At 47.6% G+C, this 22909-nt stretch overlaps 1 protein-coding gene across 1 annotated transcript; it reads right to left on the reverse strand.

The window, feature by feature from the left end:
- Window positions 1-17515: 17515 nt before the first annotated feature.
- LOC149358915 (uncharacterized) lies at window positions 17516-19547 on the reverse strand. Its single transcript, XM_089567588.1, has 3 exons — window positions 19162-19547; window positions 17669-18051; window positions 17516-17636 (listed from the first exon to the last, which is right to left on the reverse strand). The coding sequence occupies exons 1-3, from the start codon at window positions 19411-19413 to the stop codon at window positions 17516-17518; spliced, it is 756 nt and encodes a 251-aa protein (XP_089423714.1). The 5' UTR covers window positions 19414-19547.
- Between the last annotated feature and the right edge of the window lie 3362 nt (window positions 19548-22909).

Raw genomic sequence — 22909 nt, forward strand, 5'->3', positions numbered from 1 at the left:
GACGCTGTTGTCGCTGCGACGCGCGTCCTTCTTTTCTTTTCCTCTTTCTTCTGACCTCTTCATTTTCCTCTCTCTTAATTAGGCTAATTGATTAATGAAGAAATTAACTAAACTCAATCCCACTAACTTGGAGCATCACTACAAGATCCCTTTGATTGGTTGCATGGTTACTAGCCAAAGTACAATTGGCCCCATTTGAAGTTCGCGCACTGTGACGTCACGAGCATTTCGACCAATTGAAAAGCGTGACATTTTCTGTCGACAACTCCTGCTTACAACGATGAGGCATTAAAGGCTTCCGCCTTAATAGTGTTATTTAAATGCAGGTTGTCATTCAACGTATGGCATCCGCTCTGACGCATGTATGCAATTGTACTCCGGCAGCAAAAAACTTTGACAGGAGGAAGAAGAGAAGCGTGTGACCCGCCGCGGTGGCTGAGTGGTTAGAGCGCTCGGCTACAGAGCCGGAGTACCCGGGCTCGAATCCGATCTTGGCGGCCACGTTTCGATAGTGGCGAAACTCAAAAGGCTTCCATGTGTTGTGCAATGTCAGTTCAAGATAAAGACCTTCCTTCCTTCCTTCCTTCCTTCCTTCCTTCCTTCCTTCCTTCCTTCCTTCCTTCCTTCCTTCCTTCCGGCATGGTTCGCGTGTCTACCGAGATATGTGAGAGAATTACTGCACCATTTCCTTTCCTCAAAAACAATTTTTAAACTTTTCTTCGAAACTTCAACGACGGTCACCATTCAGCACGCAAAATGGGCCATAAACATCTGCACTGTAGATTTAGTAGACGAGGAATACGATGACCTAGGCGGAATACAGGGGCTTCTATGGAAATTTGATGGAAACGCATTTCATCAGCAGTTGCAGGCAGCGTTTTTCAAGTGTGCCTTCAGTTTCTTTTTTCTTTCACACCAAGAATTCCGCGCTTGTTTGCCGCCGAGAACTGAAGCCTAGGGAAAGCGTCGAAGCGTACACACTTGCAGCTCAGCTGGGTGAACTAAGCCCAGGGATGAAGTCGTTGCTTTCAGGTGTTGGGCACAAAAGTGACAAACAAGCAACACGGTAGCTTAAAGCTCGCTTCTTCCGAGCGCGTGCAGTAATAACTGCGCCGCTGTAATCTCTCTCTCAACCATGCGTGAGGCGCCATACTGCCTGTAGAAAAAAAGTAACAGAGAGATAAAGGTGCCAGTGAAGGGGAGCGGGAGAAGCTGGCGCCAAGTGAAGAGGGGTTGTGTTTACGATCCATGAAAATAATTAGGCGTCGGTATTTGCATTCTTTTTCTTCCTTTAGGTTCTTGTACCCGTCACAGTCAGCTCATCGCGTGGCACCTCGCGAACTCGTTGCTACATTATTTGTTGCTTTTCATTTTGCCTCACGGATTAGACCACTAATCCGGCAGAAATGTCTCAAATTCTTCACCAGTGTGCGACCAGACGAGTTCCATCGGGCTTCTTTTTTTTTTCTGCCCTTCTACAATAGCGCTCTAAAGCTTTATAGCTTGGCCGTATATTGTATTTGATACAATTATTGTATCTGATGGGAATTAAATATATATTTCAAAGGCTTTAGCTGCAACACCGTTTAGTTCTCGTCGTTGTTTTCTGGCACTGCTGATTACCAAGAATTTAATCCTCGTGCGCCCGAGTACTCGTTATGAAGAGTTTCTTCAGGTTCACCTGAATACTAAACACGGCTTTGTTTAGTCTGATAACACACATAACCATCACCTCGCGTCGGGTATCCGGGCACAGTAAGAATGGAAAACAATAGGAAGCGTTAGGACAGAACATTCTAAGTAGTATAGTGAGGATTCTTAAGGAACTTTTCCTCGCGTGTATGCATGCGAAAAGAAAAAACGAGAATCGCACCACGCCACTTTGTGTGAATAAAAATCGAGCCCTTGTTTTGATTACATCAGCTGTAGTGACTATTTAAGTGAAATATAAACACTTACTCGCACACTCAGCATGTATGCACAACCGCTTTGTTGGGCGAGTTTGGTGAGTACATCATGGTTACCAAGAAACATGTGTGAAAGCGAATTTTGTTCATAGTGCATGCGACACGACAGGCTGGGTCTTAAATGAAAATCGGTCAATAAATATCTCTTTGATTTTCTTCTAGATAGGTAACCAATTTTTACTCGTTATCTATTTTTTCCTCTTAAGCAACCTCGCGTGGCTGAGTCAACTTTTGCTGATTATCGCGCGCTGATTGTGAGAAATCAGTTTGTAGGCGAGGAATACATTTTGTGCCGCAATGTACGACGCCTTAGATGATACTCTTTTTTTCTTTTGCAGGAGCCATATTTGTTGTTTCTTTGTCAAATGTTGGAAACAAAAATAGCGGAACGCATGAACGCATGACTGTGCATTTGCAGTGAAACGATGTGATCGATTTTTTGCTGCACTAATTTTTTTTAAATCTGGATTCGAAGAAAGGATGGAAGAAAGGGGTTGAAACGATTTTTCATGCTTTAAGTTTTTTTCTCGCTAAGGGCGTTGGATCGAGCGCTCAGCTATGGTGAAATTGTTTCGCGGCGGAACAACAACAACAAAAAAAAGCGGAGCGATCTGTGCATCTGGTATTGTCTGCTGTCTTGCTGAGGAACGGTCTCTTCTTTTCCTCCTGAAAGTGTTCTTTTCACGACTTATTCTAAGAGCGTAAGTCGTTCTTACCTACTTTACGATTTATGATTGCCTTATCCTTGTCCATAAGCATAAAAAGCAGGCGGCGTTTACTACCTCGCACTAAAAAAAAAGTTTAGGTTATCCGCGTTGAAGGCCATATACTATATTTGTTCCCAAAGCGGAACATTTTATACTTCCTCTCTAGAGAATATCATGAAAGTTCGCTGTGTTGATTATATTAATTATTAAAATTTCACTGAGGAGAATGAGTTTACGCAACTCTCTGGATGAAAATAAACTAATGTGCATTTTAAGATGATAGAGAGGGACTGTTTAATTAGTCGTAAAAAAGTTAGCAAGAAACGTGTATAGACCGGTTTCTGACAACGAGTGAAACGGCCTTAAACAAATGCCTAGGAAATACGAAGCCCAGAACTGAAGCGAGAGGCTGCCACGAGAGTGAACGTCAGTTAAAGTCGTCCAAAGAGAGGTTGGGCGGAGGAACTTGGGAACAAAAAATGGCAGTTGAGCAAGAAAGCTCACCAGCGAATCAGGCAAAGTTAAATGAAATAGCTCCCACAGAAGCAACTGAGACAGCCTTTCGGTTAAAATCTGCAGACTGGCCACACAGCAAGGCTACAAATACAACGGCTGTATTGACAATACAGAGCTGCTTTTGGAATGAAAGACACGAAAAAGAAAACAGATACGAGGGAATGCCATTTTTGTCTGGTTAGAAAAGTTTCTGAGTGTTCTCAGTTTCACCCGGCAATAGAAAATAACAGCTGTTCCTACAATAACGTTAAAATCAGCTTGCTCAGACAGACGCATTGAATGGAACACCACGGCTCAATGATTACCTAAACCAAACACTAAGTTCCCTTCTTTTGTTCTGCCTTCACCCCTTCGAAACTGGGCACTGGAAGAAATGTCACTCACCCTGCGGCTTTGCAGCCGATTTGTTATCTCTCAGACCTGTGTGGAAAGTTGTGCAATTCGGGACCGTGTGTCGCAAGAATTCTGAAGAGGAGTGGTTCGCTTACAGGCTGTGATAAAAAAAATAGACGACTGGTGTCGAAATAGAGGCGGTTAAAGATGCGGTCTTTCAGTACTAAAAAGAAACTGCAAAAGTATGCATTAATATGGCGGAACGTTGGAAAACGTTCTGCACATACTGTTGCTCTGGCGGCATTGAGAAAGAAGCATGGCGTGCTATGGCCAGCGTACGGAGCATGACGCTCGTAACAAGTAAAGGCTCCCTGGCTGGCACTCTGATTGCCGTTCATTGATATAATAGGAAGAGAGCATGCGAACGGGAGAGAGTGAAAACAGGGACGCAGTAAGAACCGAGTCACAACCTGCCGCATAGTCACGACACCCTGAGGGACAGGAGCAGCTCACGTACTACCTTCTTCGAAGTGATCGATGCTCTTTGCAACTTTCCTTTATCGCCACTAGAGCATACCGGCACAGCCGAGAGCATATGATATATGCGAATGATATTGCATAGGTTTAGCAATATGAAGGGCCAATACGGGAGAAAAAAAAAACGCTTCATACACATTATTGTCTTTCTTATCGCGGGATACTGGGCCACGAAGTCCTCCCAAGCAATGAGAACTTCCTGCCAAGCCTCAAAAAGGCACGCCATGGGCACATACTGTCCAGATCGGAAATCAAATGCAGTGAAATGTTTTTCAACGACTATGCGTCGACATCTATCGAAAAAAACGAAGAAGTGAATGGCCGTGGCGGCAGGCAACATCCCTGCCTCTCCGTTCACCGATAGCATCTCCCCATCCAATTCGTTCTCTGAAAGCAGCAGATATTTGCTCGGGGCCCTTCCGTGTCACAGGACGTGCCATATGCGAGTGCTCTCGCAGGGGTGCTACTAGCGCACTCACGCGGCCCCAACCGACAACCCCCAGAGAGCATGAGCACCCCAGGCATATAGAGCAGAGTGCAAGCGCCTTTTGGCTTTGAGCAGTAGCGCCTGATTCTGCTTTTCCGCTTTCTTCTTTCTGCACAAACCATTTTTTCTCGACCCCTACAGTCTAGCTGTATCTCCCTATTCTTCCGGTTCCCTTTCTTCTTTTTGTTCTCCTATAGGTCTGTGTTGTCACGGCGGTCTTTGCACGCACCAGCAGGCCTCGCGACTTTGCGCGTAATGCACCGTCCGAGTCGCGGTGTCATTCCCCTGTGGGCTCACGTAAATGGTAACGACCCGGGAGGCGTACCAACGGCCGGTCATTTGTAACACCTCTTTTCCTCTTTCGACGCATGCCTCTTCTCTCCATCTCCATCGCCCTCGTCGCCACCAGCGATCTGCGGGGCACTGTACAAGGTAAAACATGCCGCGAATCGAACTCTTAAGCCGAGCCCGAATTTTACTTTTTTTGTTTTTGTTTTCGCCTCCTCTTGTACTCTAAGTAGCCCACGCAGGCAGCGTAAAGATAGCGGTGACAATAAAAAATACGGCAGATTTTCTTTGTTCAGCATCAAAGCGTTGCGAAGAGTCTCTCCATAAATTTGAGCGCTGCCTCCGGCTAAGCATTCACCCGCTCTTGCGTGCGGCTCCACCTCATTGGAGCGCCAGAGTTTAGTTGCGAAACTGCTGACAAGGCACACCACGGTACTGTCTGGGAGGGTTACGGTGTTGCTTCTCGTTTTCGCGTCATCTCGCTTATCGTGTATTTCCGTCGCTTTGATCGAATCTTCTGGGTGGTGTGCAGTGATTCCTTGCGACTGTCCTCTTACGTTGTATTCATACTGCTATTGCAAACTGCATATACGTCAGTGTCACTCTTTCCCATATGTACCTGGTATATGCGGACAAGCACATATCCCGTATTTATCTATCTGGTGTGCAAGGGATCGTATATATCTCGAGTATATCTGGAAGTATTTCTTGCCTACGCCGTAGTGGATCCTTTTTTTTCTTTAAAGCACGTAGTTTCTTTCTTGGGGGGCTTTCTTGGTGCTCCTGAAGAAAAAGGCCTTTTCAATTTTCGCTTCTTAAAAAAATGTCAAGTGGAATGCCTTGATTTGGGAGTCTAGTTTAGATGTAAAAAATATAGCGCACAGGGAACACAAGGGACGAAAAGTAAACGACGCAGACAAGCGCAGACAAGCAACTTTCCGCTTTGCTGAGTCTAGTTTAGCTAGTTTTCTAGGAGAAAATAGCCAACACGACCACGTATTCAAGTTGCACAACAACATGTTGCTATCATTCGGCACTCTAATGTACTCATGATGACAGCTTTTACGGTTGTAACGTCAAACTACTGTGTGAATAAAAATCTTCGAAGGTAAAATATTAGTTTATTTTTCTTGATCTGAGAAACTTTTCTTATTCGAGGTGACGATCGGTACTGAACAACTTTTACGACAGTCACATATAGAAAGTTCACTGATGTCGGTCGTGGCTGGTGAATAAACATACCGAGTTTCATGCTAGGACACAAAACACAGTTGCCTTTATTTTTATTTTCGAGACAGACATGTAATGAGAATCACAGTGCATTTGAGCAGGCTTGTTGGAACGTATCTAGTGCCATACATGAAACGCGGCCCTTTTCTTTGAAAAAAAAAAAATGAAAAAGGAGGCCATCTGAACAAAACGCCGAAAGGGCCCACGTGCGTTTTATGCGGTCTATCTGGTTCCCCGGGGCGTAGCAGCGCACAGCATTTGCGAGGCGGTCGCTGAAAACTGTCTCGGGGTCGTGCGTGGTTCGCCACAGCTGCCCCCTAGCGAGGAATGTCGCAACACGAGGCGAAAGCGCGAGTCCAACCATTTTGCTTCGAGCGGAATCGCAGACTTGAGAAAAATTGAAAACGCGCGGTAAATCAGGCGTTGCGAGACGGTGGCGCAATGTGGACGGGGCCTGTATGTTTGACGCAGCGAGACCAGAAAATGGTTGCCTTCATTTATACTTCTTCGAAAGTAAGCGCTGAACTGAGACAGCATAGAAAACTATCTCGCAGAACTCGTGGAAATCTCAATCTTTGGTTGCTAAAAGAATAAAACCTCCTGCAGACTGGAACAGAATGTATTTCCCGTAAGGATTGGTTAATTTTTCTAGGTTTCTGCTGGCAGAAATGTTTACCTGCAGATAGACTAGACTGGTAAACTGACGGTCATTGGTACACTGGTGCTGAGACGATTTTAATATATCGAAACCTACCGTGATGCACGCTAAGCCTTTGGAACTTTCCCTTCACAGAACTCCGCAGAACATAAAGCTTTTTCTACATGCCCTGTACAAATAACGAGATAATGCAATCTTCCCTCGCGCTATAATTATTTCCATTGCGCACTCCGCACTATAGACTAAGGATGTTCGCTAAAAGTTGCGTACAACAGTTCATTCAGTTTTTCTCAAGCAAATAATTTGCTGCAAAAGCTGCCGATGCCTACTTTGCTGATTGAGGTGCAGTTTTATCCTGGTGCCTGCCTGTGATAAGTGGAGGGATTCTGAGTGCGCATTAACTGCGCGCTCGCCCTTTGCTAATTCGCGAAATAGCACCTTTTAACTTTCAGTGCTTATCCTTGTCTGTCTTTCTTCGTCCCAGCTTCATTCGCGCAGTTTCTACTTAGTGGATTACGAACCTAAAACCGCTGGCAATCAATTCGAACAGCCACGCATGGTGTGGCGAGTGTGACGTCACGTGACCGCTCAGAGGAGCCACAGACCAAGTGGCGTCTATCCTGATAAACAGCTCTACAACAGCTACTCACTCTGAAAACCTTACTAATTGCATTTTTTCAGCTGCTATGTGAAATCTACCATTGCTGTTATCATAATCATCTATTATAATCATCATCAACGTTTGAAGCGCTGCATTCTAGCAAATTTTATAACCTCGTCACTATACCTCTCAACCTCCCTGATTACGGTTTCTTATCGTGCTTTCCACTTCGTGACTGCAATTCTTTAGATATGTTTAAGGAATTCACGAAAATACTTTTGTTCAAATGAAGCATACACGTATGAAGTCTGAGCAATAGGGTAATCACATTTTTGTGACGACAGAACTTTGCCAGTTAATTATCAGAATGCTGCATCTATTTCTCTGCAGAAGCAGAGTCTAACTAGGACGCGCCGCTTTAAGGAGGCTATAAAACCATGCAGCATAGGATGAGACGCACAGGAACTCGTCTCCTCCATCATTCGGCATACAGAACCCGGATAAAAGCAGTAAACAATGGACACCCGTTTCTGCCTCCGACCGACAGAGCCCTTGTGGTCGAAGATTCGTGGGCTGGGCTGTAATGACATGCAAAGCGGAAATGCCAACAAAGCACATGGAAGGTCAACAGGCCGAAGAGAACGCCGAGCCTACCGCTGTGTCCTAAACGGATTAGGGCCGGAAACAGCGAAGCGGCCATTAGGATTAATGGACACCAGTAAATGGCGCTAATGCATTAACAGCCGGCTACTCTTGACACGATGAAAAATGTGATACCGTGGTAATTAGGATTTCCGCTTCTGTATGGATGCAAATGCCGGCCCCGCGATATAATGGTAGCAGCAATTAAAACGACTGGTTTAAGGCAATGAAGAAATAAACACGTTTTTTTTTAATGCAGCGGTTATGTATTAGTGTGATCACAGATGTAAAATTTCCGGTATGAACCTGAAAAACAAACAAACAAGGAAATAAACGTTTTTTTAAAGAAATATTCAAATAATACCCAAAAGAAGAATATGCATACAATTTAATGCCACATAACGCTAGTTTGACAATGAATCTATAACTTGACGAATTCTCTGAATTCGCGATTCGGAAAGTTCGTAAGAAATTTAAGAATTACAAATCAATTCTGCTTGGTGCTTCAGCTTCCCAAAGACGACTGCCGTTTGCTGTTGCGTGGTATAGGTGGGAATTACTACAAGCCGTGTGCGCGCATTTCGAGCCATGATCATAAATTGCACATGCAGAGCAGTACTGCAAGTTTGGTGAACAGTAAAATTGGTAAATTGGTAAGTTGGTTTTTGAGGAAAGGAAATGACGCAGTATCTGTCACACATACCTTGGCGGACACGTGAACCACGCCGTGAGAGAAGGGAGGAATGTGGGAGTGAATGAAGAGAGAAAAGGCTGCCGTAGTGGAGGTCTCCGGAATAATTTCGACCACCTGGGGATCTTTAACAGTACACGTCGCAGATTGAGCCATCAACTCAGTCTCCACAAGGCACCGTTTGAAGGATTTCGCCTGGATACTGTCGCTGTGGGAGCCAATCCGCCGAAGTTGTGAGATTCGGTAGCATGCTATTGAAATGTGACTGCGCCGAGGATAAAAAGGAAGCTGACAAACAAGCCACTCCGTATACTTCCATAGAAACCTCTTTTAAGCCCACAGAACCTAAGTGTCAGAACAATTTATAGTTAAGGCACTGGCACGAACAATATTTACCAGAGGGGCAACTTTGTTGTTTGGAACCGATGCCAGCTGGAAGCCTTCAACCGTCGAAATCTCGCATTTGTGCTCCTTCCAAGGCAAACGTAAGCCGCGCGGCTTTTAAGAGTGAATGTACGAGGGTGACGAAGCAAGCGGAAAAAAGGCCTGTGCTTCCACCATCTTTTCTTTCTAACCAACCCCTGCTGGTCCAGCGGGTGCAGGGACAGAACCATGTTATGCCGGAACAAATACTCTGCATGGACCTGCACACTGATGACATCGGGTAAGCTGGATGGCGTGTCTGTACATATTTCAGTGTTTATTGGGAAGCTTGACAGTGAAAAAGAGCCTACACATTATTACAGACACTCTCGCCCGAATGTTTTTCTCCGGAACCATTCATATGCTAACGAACACACCCACTCAAACATGGCCACTACATAAATGGATTTAACACAACAAGAAAAAACAAAACAAAAACTTCCCCTTCTTTTTTTTTTTCTTCGAGCACTCCAGTCACAAGATGAGATAGCCGATTTCTAGGTCAAGCATAGCAGTAAACCGCGGTGACGGCGACTGCACTCCGGTCTTCTGTACATCGCTGCCGCCCTGTTGCAGTCACGGTATTCCTCACAAAGTTTATGCAAATCGTAGCGAAAACTGATTTTAAATGTGAAGTTACAAAGGACAGAGGTTAGGCGAGCAGCAGCTGCTCACGCAAGAATGAGTTTGACGCTTAAAAATGCAATCTGCGCTGACATTTGTGAAAAAGTTTGACGTTCAAACTTTCAACGGCCTCAATTAGTGCGGCGTATGGCATAATTTGCATGCATTTTGTTGAAGGAAGTTGAAGCCCACTGAGCAAACTGGCGCGTGAAGAGATGTACGACAACGTAATAGGTCAAAGGTAACAAAGACCAGCAACGCCAAAGGTCATAGGCCGCATGCAGTGGGTGGCAACTACACGACCTTCAGCATTTTGTACCAAGCCACAGCGATTTCGCAAAATTTCAGGAAGCTAGCAACACTCATTCCGCTGGAAAACAAGCAGCTGTATTTACTGTGCTTGCTCCTGCATGACGGCACTTTTTCATTTTCTCCTTTTTGAGTTTTGAAACTTTTCGGGTTAATGGGGAAAATTTGGACACGTCCTACCATCCTGCGCGAAAGGAGGACCTATCTTAAACCGCTCGTACAGTTGAGTCGGTCGAGCTTGTAAGCATAAAAGAAGAAAATTACTTAGACTGTGCTGCATTTGCAAGCACCTATTGACATTTTGCCTCCACCGCGCGTGCGCCTTCACGAGGAGCTTTCAACGGGGTGCTTGTGAGCGTGGGAGGCGCGAATTAGTTTAGGTTGAGAAACGCGTGGTTCTCCGGAACTTTATTCGAGTGTTAGAGTGGTGTCGTCACTTCCGGCTGCCGCAGTGCTATAAAACTCGTACCCGTGCGCTCCAGCCAAACGCGATGCATTTAGGTGCCTCGATGCTCAAAGTGCCTCATCACTGATAGCGGCATAGTTGGCGCACGGTGCGGCTCTGGAGCCGCGGAACAGGAGCGGAAGCTGTTCTTTGCGAGCTTTTCATCGGAAAGGGTAGCACGGGGGGTGGAGGGGGCGCTTCCACCTCGTGGCAGCACCGATGTGAGTGTTGGAATGATGGAATGTCGGGCTTGTCTTTTCTGTCGTCGACCAAGATTAATAATGGACAAACAAACGAACAAGAGGTGCTTTGAAACCACGTCCGACGCTGTCTTTCCGAGGACCAGGAACGCTGGTTAAGCAGAAACAATGGTAGAGCCAATCACGGGTGCTTTCCACCGATCTGGTGGGCAATCCTTCGTCGCCTGTTTGTTTCAAATGTTGCGACGACGGTATAGTGTGCGTCTTTGGGGCGGCCACAGAATAGCGTCGGTTAGACTCGGCGCCGCATTTATTCACTACCCTTTCCTCACCAGCATTTCTCCCTTCTTCTCTTCGTTCCTGAGCTCTTTTTCTCCCCTATTTGCTAAGTCCGAAAAAGACAGGGAACGCTGCAAGCACTCACCCATGGGTCCCTATTTCGTTTTCCTCCTTTTAACCGTCCGCCTACGACAACTATTTAGAAAATTGCTGTGAAATATGTGCTGTAATTCTCGGCTGGCTGAGCCGTAATAGCGTGGCTTATTGTATTACGCTAATGGAGGCTGCCACTTGCTTCTCGCTTTGCAAGCGGAACTGCGCTTCTCACCTTGGTTCACATGTGCGACCGATAATAGGCATAATCGTGCGTGTAAGTCATAGCTCGTGCTTTTCAAGGAAAAAAATGTTGCGCTATTTATGCGAAGGGAAGTTTTGTTACACCGCCGTCTCATTTTTGGTTTCTGTTAATATTCGTTGGCAAGGGTTATGCGAAGGAGACTGAGGCGCATGGAAACTCTGGCAAATTGTAAAGTCATGTACGTTCCTTCACTATCCCTCCATTGCACGATATTCCAAAATAGTTGTCAGAACCATTTCTGCCTAACCACAAGCTCACCAAGGCCTACACGGGCAGCATCGTGTTTTAGAGATGGACTGTTTTCGCATGGGCTCGACTTGTGACTGAGCTCTTTTAGTGTTCTGCATTGGCGCTCGAATGGCTTTTTTCGTTGCTTTCCCAGAATTAAAAGATATTGCTTTCTTTTTTTTTTCCAGAGTCCCTGATCGCTATTATCGTTCATTGCACGTGCTTATATGAATAGTACGCCGCCAGAATGGTGCCCCACTTCTCGATGCAAGTGTCATTCTTTCGAACCCCGCGTTGTGGGCTGACGACAAAAGCAAATATTGGAGCCCTGATTTTGGAGAACCGATTGAATAAAAGGATTACAAGCGTGTGTGCGCATACGCGCTCTAGTTCAACCGGGTAGACGAGGAGTGGCGAAATCTGTCGTAAAATATAAATTGCAATTTCTGTCCCTTTCGCCCTCTTTGTTTCTGATGATCGCACAAGGTGTTTTTATCCGCAGGAAATGGATTGGTTTATTGGGGTTTAACGTCCCGAAGCAACTCAGGCTATGAGAGACGCCGTAGTGAAGGGCTCCGGAAACTTCGACCACCTGGGGTTCTTTAACGTGCACTGACATCGCACAGAACACGGGCCTCTAGAATTTCGCCTTCATCGAAATTCAGCCGCCGCGGCCGGGATCGAACCCGCGTCTTTCGGGCCAGCAGCCGAGCGCCGTAACCACTCAGCCACGGCGGCGGGGTGCAGGAAATGGAGTCGGAGGCCTATTTTTCAAGCTTTTCACAAAACAGAAGCCCACAAGTCCAGGAAGAAGCTTGCATCCATTGTGTCACCAATGGGCACCGGTGCCACTGGGGATCGAACCTCACACATTCCGCATACGAGGGGGATGATCAAACGACTTGAACACTGTTGCCGAGCCTTTTTTTTTTAATTTGGAAGGAAAACATCGAACTGCAAATCTCAGTAACCTCCCTGTTAGGACTAAGAATAGTAAAGGGCATTAAACCAGAAGAATCGATGAGAAAGACACTAAATCAAAAATAAATAATCATGAAAGAATGAACTAAAGCCACCCTGAGGTGAGAAAAAGAGAATCTACTGTGAAAAATGCAGTGGTGACGAAAGAAGCTACTTCAGATAGACTCAGAATACGAGGGGGTACCCAAAAGAAACCGGACTTATTTTTGTTTGAACTTAATTGTTCACATTTTAAGCACAGACCTTCAATCTCCTTCAAAGTATTCCCCACTTGCAATGATACGCTTGTCGAATCTTTCATTCCATTTTTCGAAACATTGTTTAAATTCATCTTTTGTGATGCTTGACAGTGCCTCCGTCGTTTTTTTCTTCACCTCAGCAACATCAGCTAAACGCTTTCCATTCACCTATTTTTTCATTCTAGGAAACAAAGAAAGTAGCACGGGGCAAGGTCGGGAGAGTATGAGGGTTGAGGAATAGGTGTTATGCCATTTTTGGTCCAAAATTGTCGCAGAGACAGGGCTGTGTGAGCAGGGGCATTGCCATGATGGAAAAACCAGTCACCCGACCGCCACAAATCTGGCCGCTTCCACCGCACACTGTTGCCCAATCTTTTCAAAACATCCAAGTAGAAAGCCTGGATAACCGTCTGACCCTGCGGAACAAATTCTCAATGGACGACTCCTCTCACGTCGAAAAAACAAATCAGGACTGTTTTGAGGTTTGGTTTCACCTGACGAGCTTTCTTGAGGCGAGGTGAATTTGAAGTTTTCCATTGGCATGATTGTTGCTTTGATTCAGGATTCGATTCAGGAACACTTGAGTTGTCCCCATAGCATCGTACTTGTACGTCTTTCTTAATATTTCAAGAGTTTCCATTCAACTTTTTCCGAGCAAAAATCAGAATTTCACCGGCGCACGCTGTTCACGAAAATCAGCCATTGCAAAAACGACATTCACACAAAACAGTCGTCACTCTAAAACTCTGCCTAAACTAGTGTGACCTCCTTCAACGACGGCACTCGGCTTACTGACTCTGGAATGTTCGTTCTATGCGCTCCTAGTGGCAAAGCGCGGTACCACACAAGCTTTGCCGACCAAAAAATTTAGTCCGGTTTATTTTGGCTACCCCCTCGTAATGCTAAAAAGAATGAAATCATCGCCACTGCGAAACAGTTTCATTGTTACGGTTAGGCGATGGTCGGTTAGCTTTAGATGAATGAGAACTCCAAATTATTTAGGAATTGGACGCTTGCTTCACTGGAACCGGGAAATTGAGTTTCGAACGTGAATGTTGAAAACAGGCGCGCACAACTGAAGAAGCGAAAGACATTAAAAAAATTTGTCTTCTTCTTACATCAGTTATATGCGAAGTAATGATGAGTTTTTAGTACTAACCATCTGAAATTAAAAAAAAAAACAATCTAACAGTCTTAAAAGTGGTATCGTTGGCCTACTGCTGAAATTTAAAAGTAACTCTAATTACCAATGGCTCCGTAAAGGTTGCTGTGAAGGTTACCGCATTACAAACGAGCACAAGATTTTTAACTAATTAAATTGCTGGTACTTGTGTTTTTGAAAGAAAAATTCTAACTGAAGAAATTATCGAGCTGCTATTGCTTTCGACGATTATTATGATGATAAACTACAATACTGAAATAAATTACGGCTGTAATTACATCATGTAACAACAAAAAACAACGTACAAAGTAACGTGCACGTTGCTCACACAGCAGTTTAATTTCCAGAAGTAATCGCTCTTATGGTGCGGCCTTGTATTTACGTAAATGATAATTTTCTTCGTTTTTATTCTCCTTCGGTACGCACCGTCGGTGTACGGTCAGTCCATAATGAACGAGCGCTACTTATCTTATTCCTTGGAGACACTATCATCAAGGTGCGAAAGGCAGGTGGTCACATAGTGGTAGAACTTTTCCTAGGTTTCTGCGAAAGCTTACAGTCGCAATCTTTGTGCCCAGTACTATCGAATGTGCTTGTGTACACATTTTTCATATCCATTTGCACAGCTCGACACTGGCTTTTGTATACCTATAATATATTTTACATGTTTTGCGATAAAATGTCTGCGTGTCGGTCTTTTATCTGTATGTACATCGCTGATAAATGTGTTTAAAATGTGCCCATAATGTTGAATAAACAAACGTTGCCGCATAAAATCAGCAGTATGAAACTTCGTCACAGCGCATTTTTAATGTTCGGAAGGCGTACGAGGCTAGCAGACGTTAAAAATAAAAAAAAGTCTCGGGTTCAACGTGGCTTGATCCTAGTTACAGCTCTATTAAGCATGGCCTCCATTGTCTGAAACCAAATTTCATGGTCAAAGGTCAAGGCCAGGTACCGAGTGGTGAGTCATGTGATCACGTGGTCATACTACCGTAGCTTGGGCCTTACCACCACGCAGTCAAGTTCGGTTTGACCTTGTGACGCATTGAAGGTCGTTGTCTTATCCACATTGAAATCGGAAGCTGCACCCCAAGGAGCAGATTTCCCACTCTAAAACGCAGTGTGTGTGTGGTTCCTTGTGCGTGTTTGCTGCACTAACTTATCCACCTTCTTAGAGCGAAGACAGCGTAGATGAAACAAAAAAAAAATGACGCGCGATGATCAAACATCTAATGCGACAATTCTGATGGGTGATGTTGCCTAAGCTGATGCTTCGGCCACCCGGGCCGGCTGTTTCGCAGAAACAGTAGCACTGCATCCGCTGCAATAAATTACTACAACGGCTTATCAACTAACACGAACAATTCAGTGAACAGCTACCCCCGCTGCTACGTTCCGGCAGATGTTTGGCTTTGCGAGCACGGCGTTCACCCGCTAGCACACGTTTAGCAGGCGGCGGCTCCGTATACGGACCGGCCACGGCCAAGGTAGCTAGCTGGTACGGATGCTTCTCTCTTACTCTTTCGATCATCATCATCATCAGCCTGACTACGCCCACAGCAGGGCGAAGGTCTCTCCAATTAACCCTGTTCTTTGCAAGCTGCGGCCACTGTGTCCCCGCAAACTACTTCATCTCATCCGCCCACCTAACTATGCCGCCCCCTGCTACGCTTGCCTTCCATTGGAATCAACTCCGTTGCCCTTAAAGGGCAACTGCACCACTTTGAGAATTTCGCAATGTTCAAGAATTCAAATCTGTATGGGCTGTAGGCAAATCATACCAAGTTTTGTTGCGCTAGTATTTCAAAACGATGACGCAATCAATTTTGCGCTACTCCAGAAAGCACTACAGGAATGCGGGGAAATTCAGTGGGGTGTCACGGAAGCTATGATTTCAAATTACTGCTGCCGTCAGCCAAACCCTGCCGTGCCTCGTTGGATGCTGCCAAACAACGTTCGGCGGACTGTGCCTTCGATTGCGTCGGTTTTTGCTTCAAAGCAAGCGTTTGTGCGTTGTAAATGTAGTGATACCTTCGATGACGTCATCATGCCCCCCCCCCCTTTCCCCTCCCCCATTTGGCGTTGTGCGCTGCGGAGAAGCTTTAAGGCTGTCGCTGTTTGAATCGTCGATGACGAAACCACTTCAAATGCTACCCCCAAAAGGACTTCGCATGCTTTACCTGCAAGTTTCGCACATTCGACCCTCTTAATCTCGTCGATTTCTAAAACCTCTGTAGTTGCCCTTTAAGGACCAGCGGTTATCTCGCCTACGTGGACGACGCCCACGAGCACACCGAATCTCGGCTCCTTACTGCTGCTAGACAATTTGTCTCGCATCTGCCATGGCGAAGGAGCTTCACGCCACCCACCGCGCAACCTCTGCTCTGAACCGCAAAGACGAAGCAGCCACGTACTCGTGAGGAGTGTATCGTCCTTGAGTGGGACAAGAATGAACAGCCAGGTTGCCAAAAAACAGTGAACCCCCTCATTTATTGTTCGGTGCTTTTTATACCCGAAGGTGGAAGGCGGTTAGTGCACGCAGAGGGCGAGGAAAACACGTGTCACTGCACAGTACTGTGATGATCGGAGGCCCAGCCAGCGGAGAATGGCGAGCCAGTCAGGCGCCGTCAGGTATGCGGCCGAAAGCGCTGCTGTTCGGAGGAGACGAAAGAGACACTGCCTGGGGGCGGCTTCTGGCGACGGTGTTGGCGTGGACAAAGGCTCTAATCCCCTTCGCCGGCGATGCTGAATGCGGCTCTGGTGCCGGACTGCGCTCCTGGGGACTGGCAGCGGAAACAGGCGAGCCAATCGGGCGCCATCAGACCACTTTGGCCGAAGCGCTGCTGCTCGGGGAAGACAAAAGAGACACTGCGTGGGGCAGCTACTGGCAATGGCGTCGGCGTACACAAAGGCGTCTAATCCCCTTCGCCGGGGAGGCTGAGTGCGGCGCTTCTCCCGGACTGCCGTGGACCGACGGACGAGACCAGTGGCGACGACGGCGGGGCGACGGCGCCGCCAACTCAGTGCCCGCGTGCGCCCTGAGGAGCCGACAAAGCGGAGAGGCGACACGGCTGATTTGTCCCTCCCACCGAACTGAAGAGGTCACCGGTGAGCGGTCAGCGCTCGCGTCCCCATCAATCAAGGTCTTCACACAGCAGCAACGACCTTTGGGCCTGGTCGGCCCGCGGAAAACCAACAGTTCGCGACTGAGAGACGCCAAGTTCCTCCTTGCCCGTGTGTGTGTGTGTCTGTGCGGTGTGCGCGGCCACGTGGGGAGGGCGGAGCATAGGAAGACGCTGGCGGCCCATTGGACGCTCAACCAGAGATCAGATTCCCTAGCCGGGTGCCTGGGGAATGTGAACTGCATTTAAGCAGCAATCTGTGGGGTGCCAGGGATCCTCCCCCATTTTCTGACTTTGGTCTCCTTGCTACTGTACATGATGTAAAATAAACCTTCAAGCTTGCTATTCCTCCGGAAGGCTTCTCTCCGTAGTCTGCTTGCTTCGCCCTAATGCGGTGAAGACCCTGGTCCCGATCCCCGAGCACATCAGTACCCAGATAACTTGCAGACCACGATCTGGTATGATACATCCTCCGGCTCAACTGTTCAGCACCAAACTCGACATCGTTGGCTTGTCTGCCGGAATCGCTGGTAGTAACCCAGACGCTCCGGTGGCCGCATTTGTTGTGTCGTCCTTCGCGGTGGTTGGACGGATGGCCGCTGAGTTATTTATGCTGCAACGAGAGCGTCGGTGTTGTCGGTGTAGGCGCAGAGACTGTTGTCTCCAGCCCTTGTGACGAACTGATATTACACCGTTCCCTCGTTGCCAAAAGGTGCCGCCGGTTGCGCCGAAGAGCAGCACCGTTTTCTGTGCGCACATAAAAGGCTCGTGGCCGGACCGGTCCAATCACGTTTTCTTTCCGTGCCCAGGACTTTCCATTCAAACGCACCAAGTCGTTGCTGAGGCGAGGTACAGCGCACTCCTTGCGACTTATCCGGCTGTGTGTCTTCACCTGTATCACCGGCATGGGATTGAAGTCCGGCACTGGTGTGCGCAGCCGCCTCCCTTGCAGCAGCTCGCCTGGAGACCGGCCATCTTCGGTGGGACGGGCCCTGTAATTCAACATGTCCATCCAGAAACACTCATTTGCCGCTTTCGATTTCATCAGAATCCGCTTCACGTTTTGCACACCCTTTTCTGCAAGCCCGTTAGGTTGGGAATATTCCTGGCTAAATTTAACATGCTTGCAATCATAAAGCCGTGCAAAAAGAAAAAACTGGTCAATGCTGAACTGTGGGAAAAATTAACATGCAGAAAACGAAAGTAATGTTCAACAGTCTAGCAAGAGAGCAGCAGTTCGCAATGGGTGGCGTGGTGCTAGAAGTAGTAAGGGATTATGCCTATTTAGGGCAGGTAGTGACAGCTGCTCTGGATCATGAGAGGGAAATAATTAGAAAAATAAGAATGGGGCGGAGAGCATATGGCAGGTTCTCTCAGATCATGGATGGCAGTTTACCCATATCCCCAAGAGAAAAGTTTACAACCGCTGTATCTTACCGGTATTCACCTATGGGGCAGAAACGGGGACGCTAACAAAGAGGGTTCAGCTTAAGCTAAGGACAACGCAGCGAGCTAATAAAGGAAAATGATTGGTGTAACGTTAAGATATCGGAAGCGGGCGGAGTGGGTGAGGGAACAAACGCGGGTTAATGACATCCTATATGAAATCAAGAGGAAGAAGTGGGCTTGGGCAAGGCATGTAATGCGAAGGGAAGATAACCGCTGGTAGCTAATATATCTGTGGCATTCGGTTTGCAGCCTTCGGGCTGCGGCCGTGTATCTGTATTTTTCAGCCAGCGTCCGTTCCGGCGGACGCGGTTGTTGCGACGCGCGTCTTTGCTCTGTCCTCTTATCTTTCAACTCTCTTCTATCCGCACGTGGCAGCGGTGGTGGCTCGGCTTGAGCCAGTTGGCAGGCCCATGCACTTTCCTTTTCATCCTTCTCTCAGTCGCAACCAACCAACCAACCCTAAGGGTAACTGAGTGGATACCAAGAGAAGGCAAGCATAGCAGGGGGCGACAGAAAGTTAGGTGGGCGGATAAGATCAAGAAGGTGCCGGGGATACGGTGGCCGCAACTGGCGAAGGGCAGGGTTAATTGGAGAGGCCTTTGCCCTGCAGTGGGCGTAGTCAGGCTGATGATGAATCTATCGATCACCGAACTGGCTGTCATGTCGGGCAGCAACTTAACACTTCTAACTTTGAAATCACGGTAGCGCAGTCTTCCTCGCTTTCTTCTCGTGTGAACACGAAGTTGTTGAAAACGTCCAAGTCTTCCTCACCCGCAACGCTGAGCAGCAGGACCGTCTTTGACGCCTCTGATCTTGGTTTGTCATCGCATGCCATGGCTCGAAGAAAAAATTCGTACTTCCGACGAAATAGCTTCCAATTCCGTCCTCCGTCCGTTGTCAAACGCAGGGGTTCCGACTGCCTTACTTGCTCCATTGCATCCCACTTCTGGCGCCATGTATCGTCCTTGAGTGGGACGACAAAAGTGAACAGCCAGGTTGTCAAGAAACAGTGAACGCCCTGATCTATTGATCGGAGTTATTTATACCCGAAGGTGGAAAGGGGTCAGTGCACGCAGATGGCATGGGAAAAGCACGTGGCAATGCATAGCACCCAGATGATTTGCAGGCCACGATTTACGATCTGATATGATACAAGGAGTGTTCCAGCTGGTGCTGTGACGGTAAGCTAAATTAAGTCCATAGCGGGTAATCTCAATGTAACGGCTTTTCGTGTAATGTGATCTTTCTGACGGTGTCAGTCCGACTATATCAAGTCGACGAGGGCTGCGTCACCGCCGGAAGCGGTCTTGCTGGAGCCAGGGTGAAAAAAAAATGCCCGTGGACCTATTTACCTATTACATTTACCTATTATTATTAACCAATTTACATGGTTAACAATGCGATAGCATTAAAAGCTGGTGGCGTGTTTACTGAAAGTGACGTAACTTCTGGCTGGGGACAGTGGAAATGTTCCCGTCTTGTGAAGTCAGTTTCCTCCAGCCAATAGGAATGCTGCTGTAGAAGCAGCACTGGTCTCGCGCAGCACCGGTGGCAGCGGCCGTCCATGAAGACAACACCTAGCAGCATCCTGCCTGGGCTCCCTCCTCGCGCTGGACCCTCGCGTATGTTCCTGCTGGCTCAAGGCAGCGCATTGAACCGCGACACTACTGCCACTAAATCAGTCCATGTTTTCCTCATCACGGCCTCATACTTGTTGACGCGACTCTCCCCTATGGTGACGTCAGTTCCTTCCAGCCAATTGGAATGCTGCCGTCTGGTGAAGTCGGTTCCCGCCAGCCAATGGGAATGCTCCCGTCTGGTGACGCCACTTCCCTCCAGCCAATGGAAACGCTCTGGTCTTGTGAAGTCACTTCTCTGCAGCCAGTGAGAATCTTCATCATCATCAACCTTAATACGCCTACTGCAGGGCAAAGGCCTCTCCAATGTCAGTGGAAATGCTCCCGTCTTGTCACGTCGGTTCCCTGTAGCCAATGGAAATGCTCCCTTCTGACGACTTCACTTACCTCCAGCCAATGGGCATGATCCCGTCTTGTGACGTCACCTCCTTCCAGCCAATAGCAATGTTCCGGTCAGGTGATTTCACTTCGATCTCAAAATAGGAGAATTTTTTTACCAGCGAAGCATTTTAAAACTCGCGGGCGATCATACGATGTGACGCTGAAAATAGGCGTTCGCAGTATTGTTTGTACATTTCATTTTTACATTGCCGCCTTCACATTGCGTCTTTGAACTTGACTTCGCCTCCGTTTTCGTTCCGCTTCTGCGTGAGCTTCTGGTGGGTGAAGGTTTTTCTGACCGCTCACCCACCGGCGGATGTTGGTGAGCTCCATTTATTTTTAACGCTAACGCTCCCGTTTTGTAGAAAATCCGGCTTCGTCGTTGGTGTCCTCGTCGGCACCACTTTTTCGCCCAGGCCCACGCCGTTGGGTGGGTGGGTGGCGCTTCTGGAAGGTGGCGATTTCTCACCCCGAGGCTTCAGCCCACCACCGTTTCGCAGGGAATGTCGCAAAGCAGTGGCGTCCCTTCCGGCCGAAGAGTTCTTCATAAACGTCTTCATGGACAACATACATACAGTATTTCTCAAAAATATGCAGCCCATCACCGCGAAGCGGCTGCTTGAGCCGATGGTGGCGCCCGTCTCCCACGCGCACTTGGCACCTGGGTATGGAGCGTGAGGGTGAAAGACTTCCGCGCTCTTGGGCGGGCGAGGAAGTCTGAGTCGCGCTGGCTGGACGACAGTAAGTGCGGCGTTCGCGTTATTACTTCGTTCGCAGCGCCTGTGCGGGGGCGCTTGCATTGGTGCACAGTGGAGACTGACCTTCGGGCCGCGCTTCCAAGCGGGCGCGCGCGGTGCGAGTGGCGAATCTGTTCCGGGCGCTCAAAGATAAGCCGTGGCTTCGACCTCGTGCTAGTGCCGACTATGCCTGAAGAAACTACGAAGATCGAGAATATTCCACGCGTGCTTCGCCAGCGAAAAAAACGAACCAGGGTTCAAGCCCACTTAGCAAATGTCAGCCGTCCATGCGCTGCACTCGATTTCTTTCAGGCTCCTTTTCTGTGGTTTGCGTCAGTTGTCGTGAACTTTTCATATCTTAGCTTCCCGCAGTAATCCTTTCCAACTTACTCTGGTGCATGCCCATGTGCACTGCACGCAATACAATCAGTTACTACCGGCAGCCCGCTGAAACCAATGAGTGCGAAACTCCTTATTTTCACACATCGAATAAACAGTGGCCACACTCCGTTAACGTAGTTGGGAACTCTCGTGTCATTTTTGCCGCGAAGATGAATGAGAACCTTGGAAGGAAAAGCGTGGGCGTAAGGCACAAGCGGAGACTGGTTGCCACGGGAACCGCCTGGAAGGCAGTCACTCCGGAAGAAGGGGGAGAAGGATGGTTACCGTAGAAGGAGAGAGGGTAGTGTGGCGAGAGGGGATGAATGTAGCACGGTCCTGCTGCTAAACCAACACCCTCTTGTCAAAATTCTTCAGAGGGTGTTGGCTAAACTCGCCGCCTGAGGAGAAGGTCACCGGTGACGCCGAGCGCCTATATAGCGGCGGACTGGACATGACCGCTAGTCGAACAGGGAGTATGCGTAATAAACATAAAAGAGCGCTCTGGAGCGCAATACAGATATATGAAGTCACTCTCGTATTCTCTACCTCAATATATCGTAAAATATACCATCGTGCGAGTTTTCTTCTCCGTCTCTCTCCTAATGTAGTTTTTGCATTTGGAGGCTGCTTACTTAGAATCTCGGGGCGCGTAATTCACGCTAATGAGATATTTGCGAATACAGGACCTATCTGCCCAACGAACGTTGTGGAAAGCGGGAATGCGCTCAGAGTGCACACGCAGTATTGCCGCCTCTGCATGCAGAACAGCGCCGATAACAAGAGACGATGATTATAAGTTTACAGCTTCGTGACTATTGCGCAGAATACGGTATACAGCCGCGTTTGGGCCGTGCGTGTAAATGCTGTTCCCCCCAAAATGGCACCCGGGCAACTGAAAGAAAGCAGGCATACAGCGCTGACATTGTGTATGATTTTTCTCATCAAGCACATTCCGCATGGAGCAACAAACAACGCACTCTTCATAATATGTAATGCCCGAAAAGGGCCTTTAAGGGTACAATAAATGAATAAATGAATGAATGAATGAATGAATGCCATATTTCCTGAGTTCCTTCATCAGCGAGCGGAAAACAGGGCCAGATGAGAGCCTCCTCTCACCTACGGCCGTGGGTCCCACGAGCGAAGCACCGATTCGAACCGTCAGCCAAACCGTGATTATGGCCCAACGACAAATCCCACCACTATACGCATATGCCTTCGCTTTAATTCTAAGTGAGAACAACTTGAGGTGACGCGACCTTCGGCAATAAAGGGATCTACCAGTCTGGTAAAT

Source organism: Amblyomma mixtum, chromosome 2 (assembly GCF_055824585.1).
Source record: "Amblyomma mixtum isolate Tamu chromosome 2, ASM5582458v1, whole genome shotgun sequence".
NCBI classification, from domain to species: Eukaryota; Metazoa; Arthropoda; class Arachnida; order Ixodida; family Ixodidae; genus Amblyomma; species Amblyomma mixtum.

Excerpts from the sequence above, each read along its gene's own strand:
- LOC149358915 (XM_089567588.1), bottom strand. The coding sequence starts at position 19,413 with ATGGAGCAAGTAAGGCAGTCGGAACCCCTGCGTTTGACAACGGACGGA. Across the intron at positions 18,052-19,161 it reads CCGTGATTTCAAAGTTAGAA|TGTTTCTGGATGGACATGTT; the intron begins GTGTTAAGTTGC and ends GCGGCAAATGAG. Across the intron at positions 17,637-17,668 it reads ACAGTCTCTGCGCCTACACC|AACTCAGCGGCCATCCGTCC; the intron begins GACAACACCGAC and ends TGCAGCATAAAT.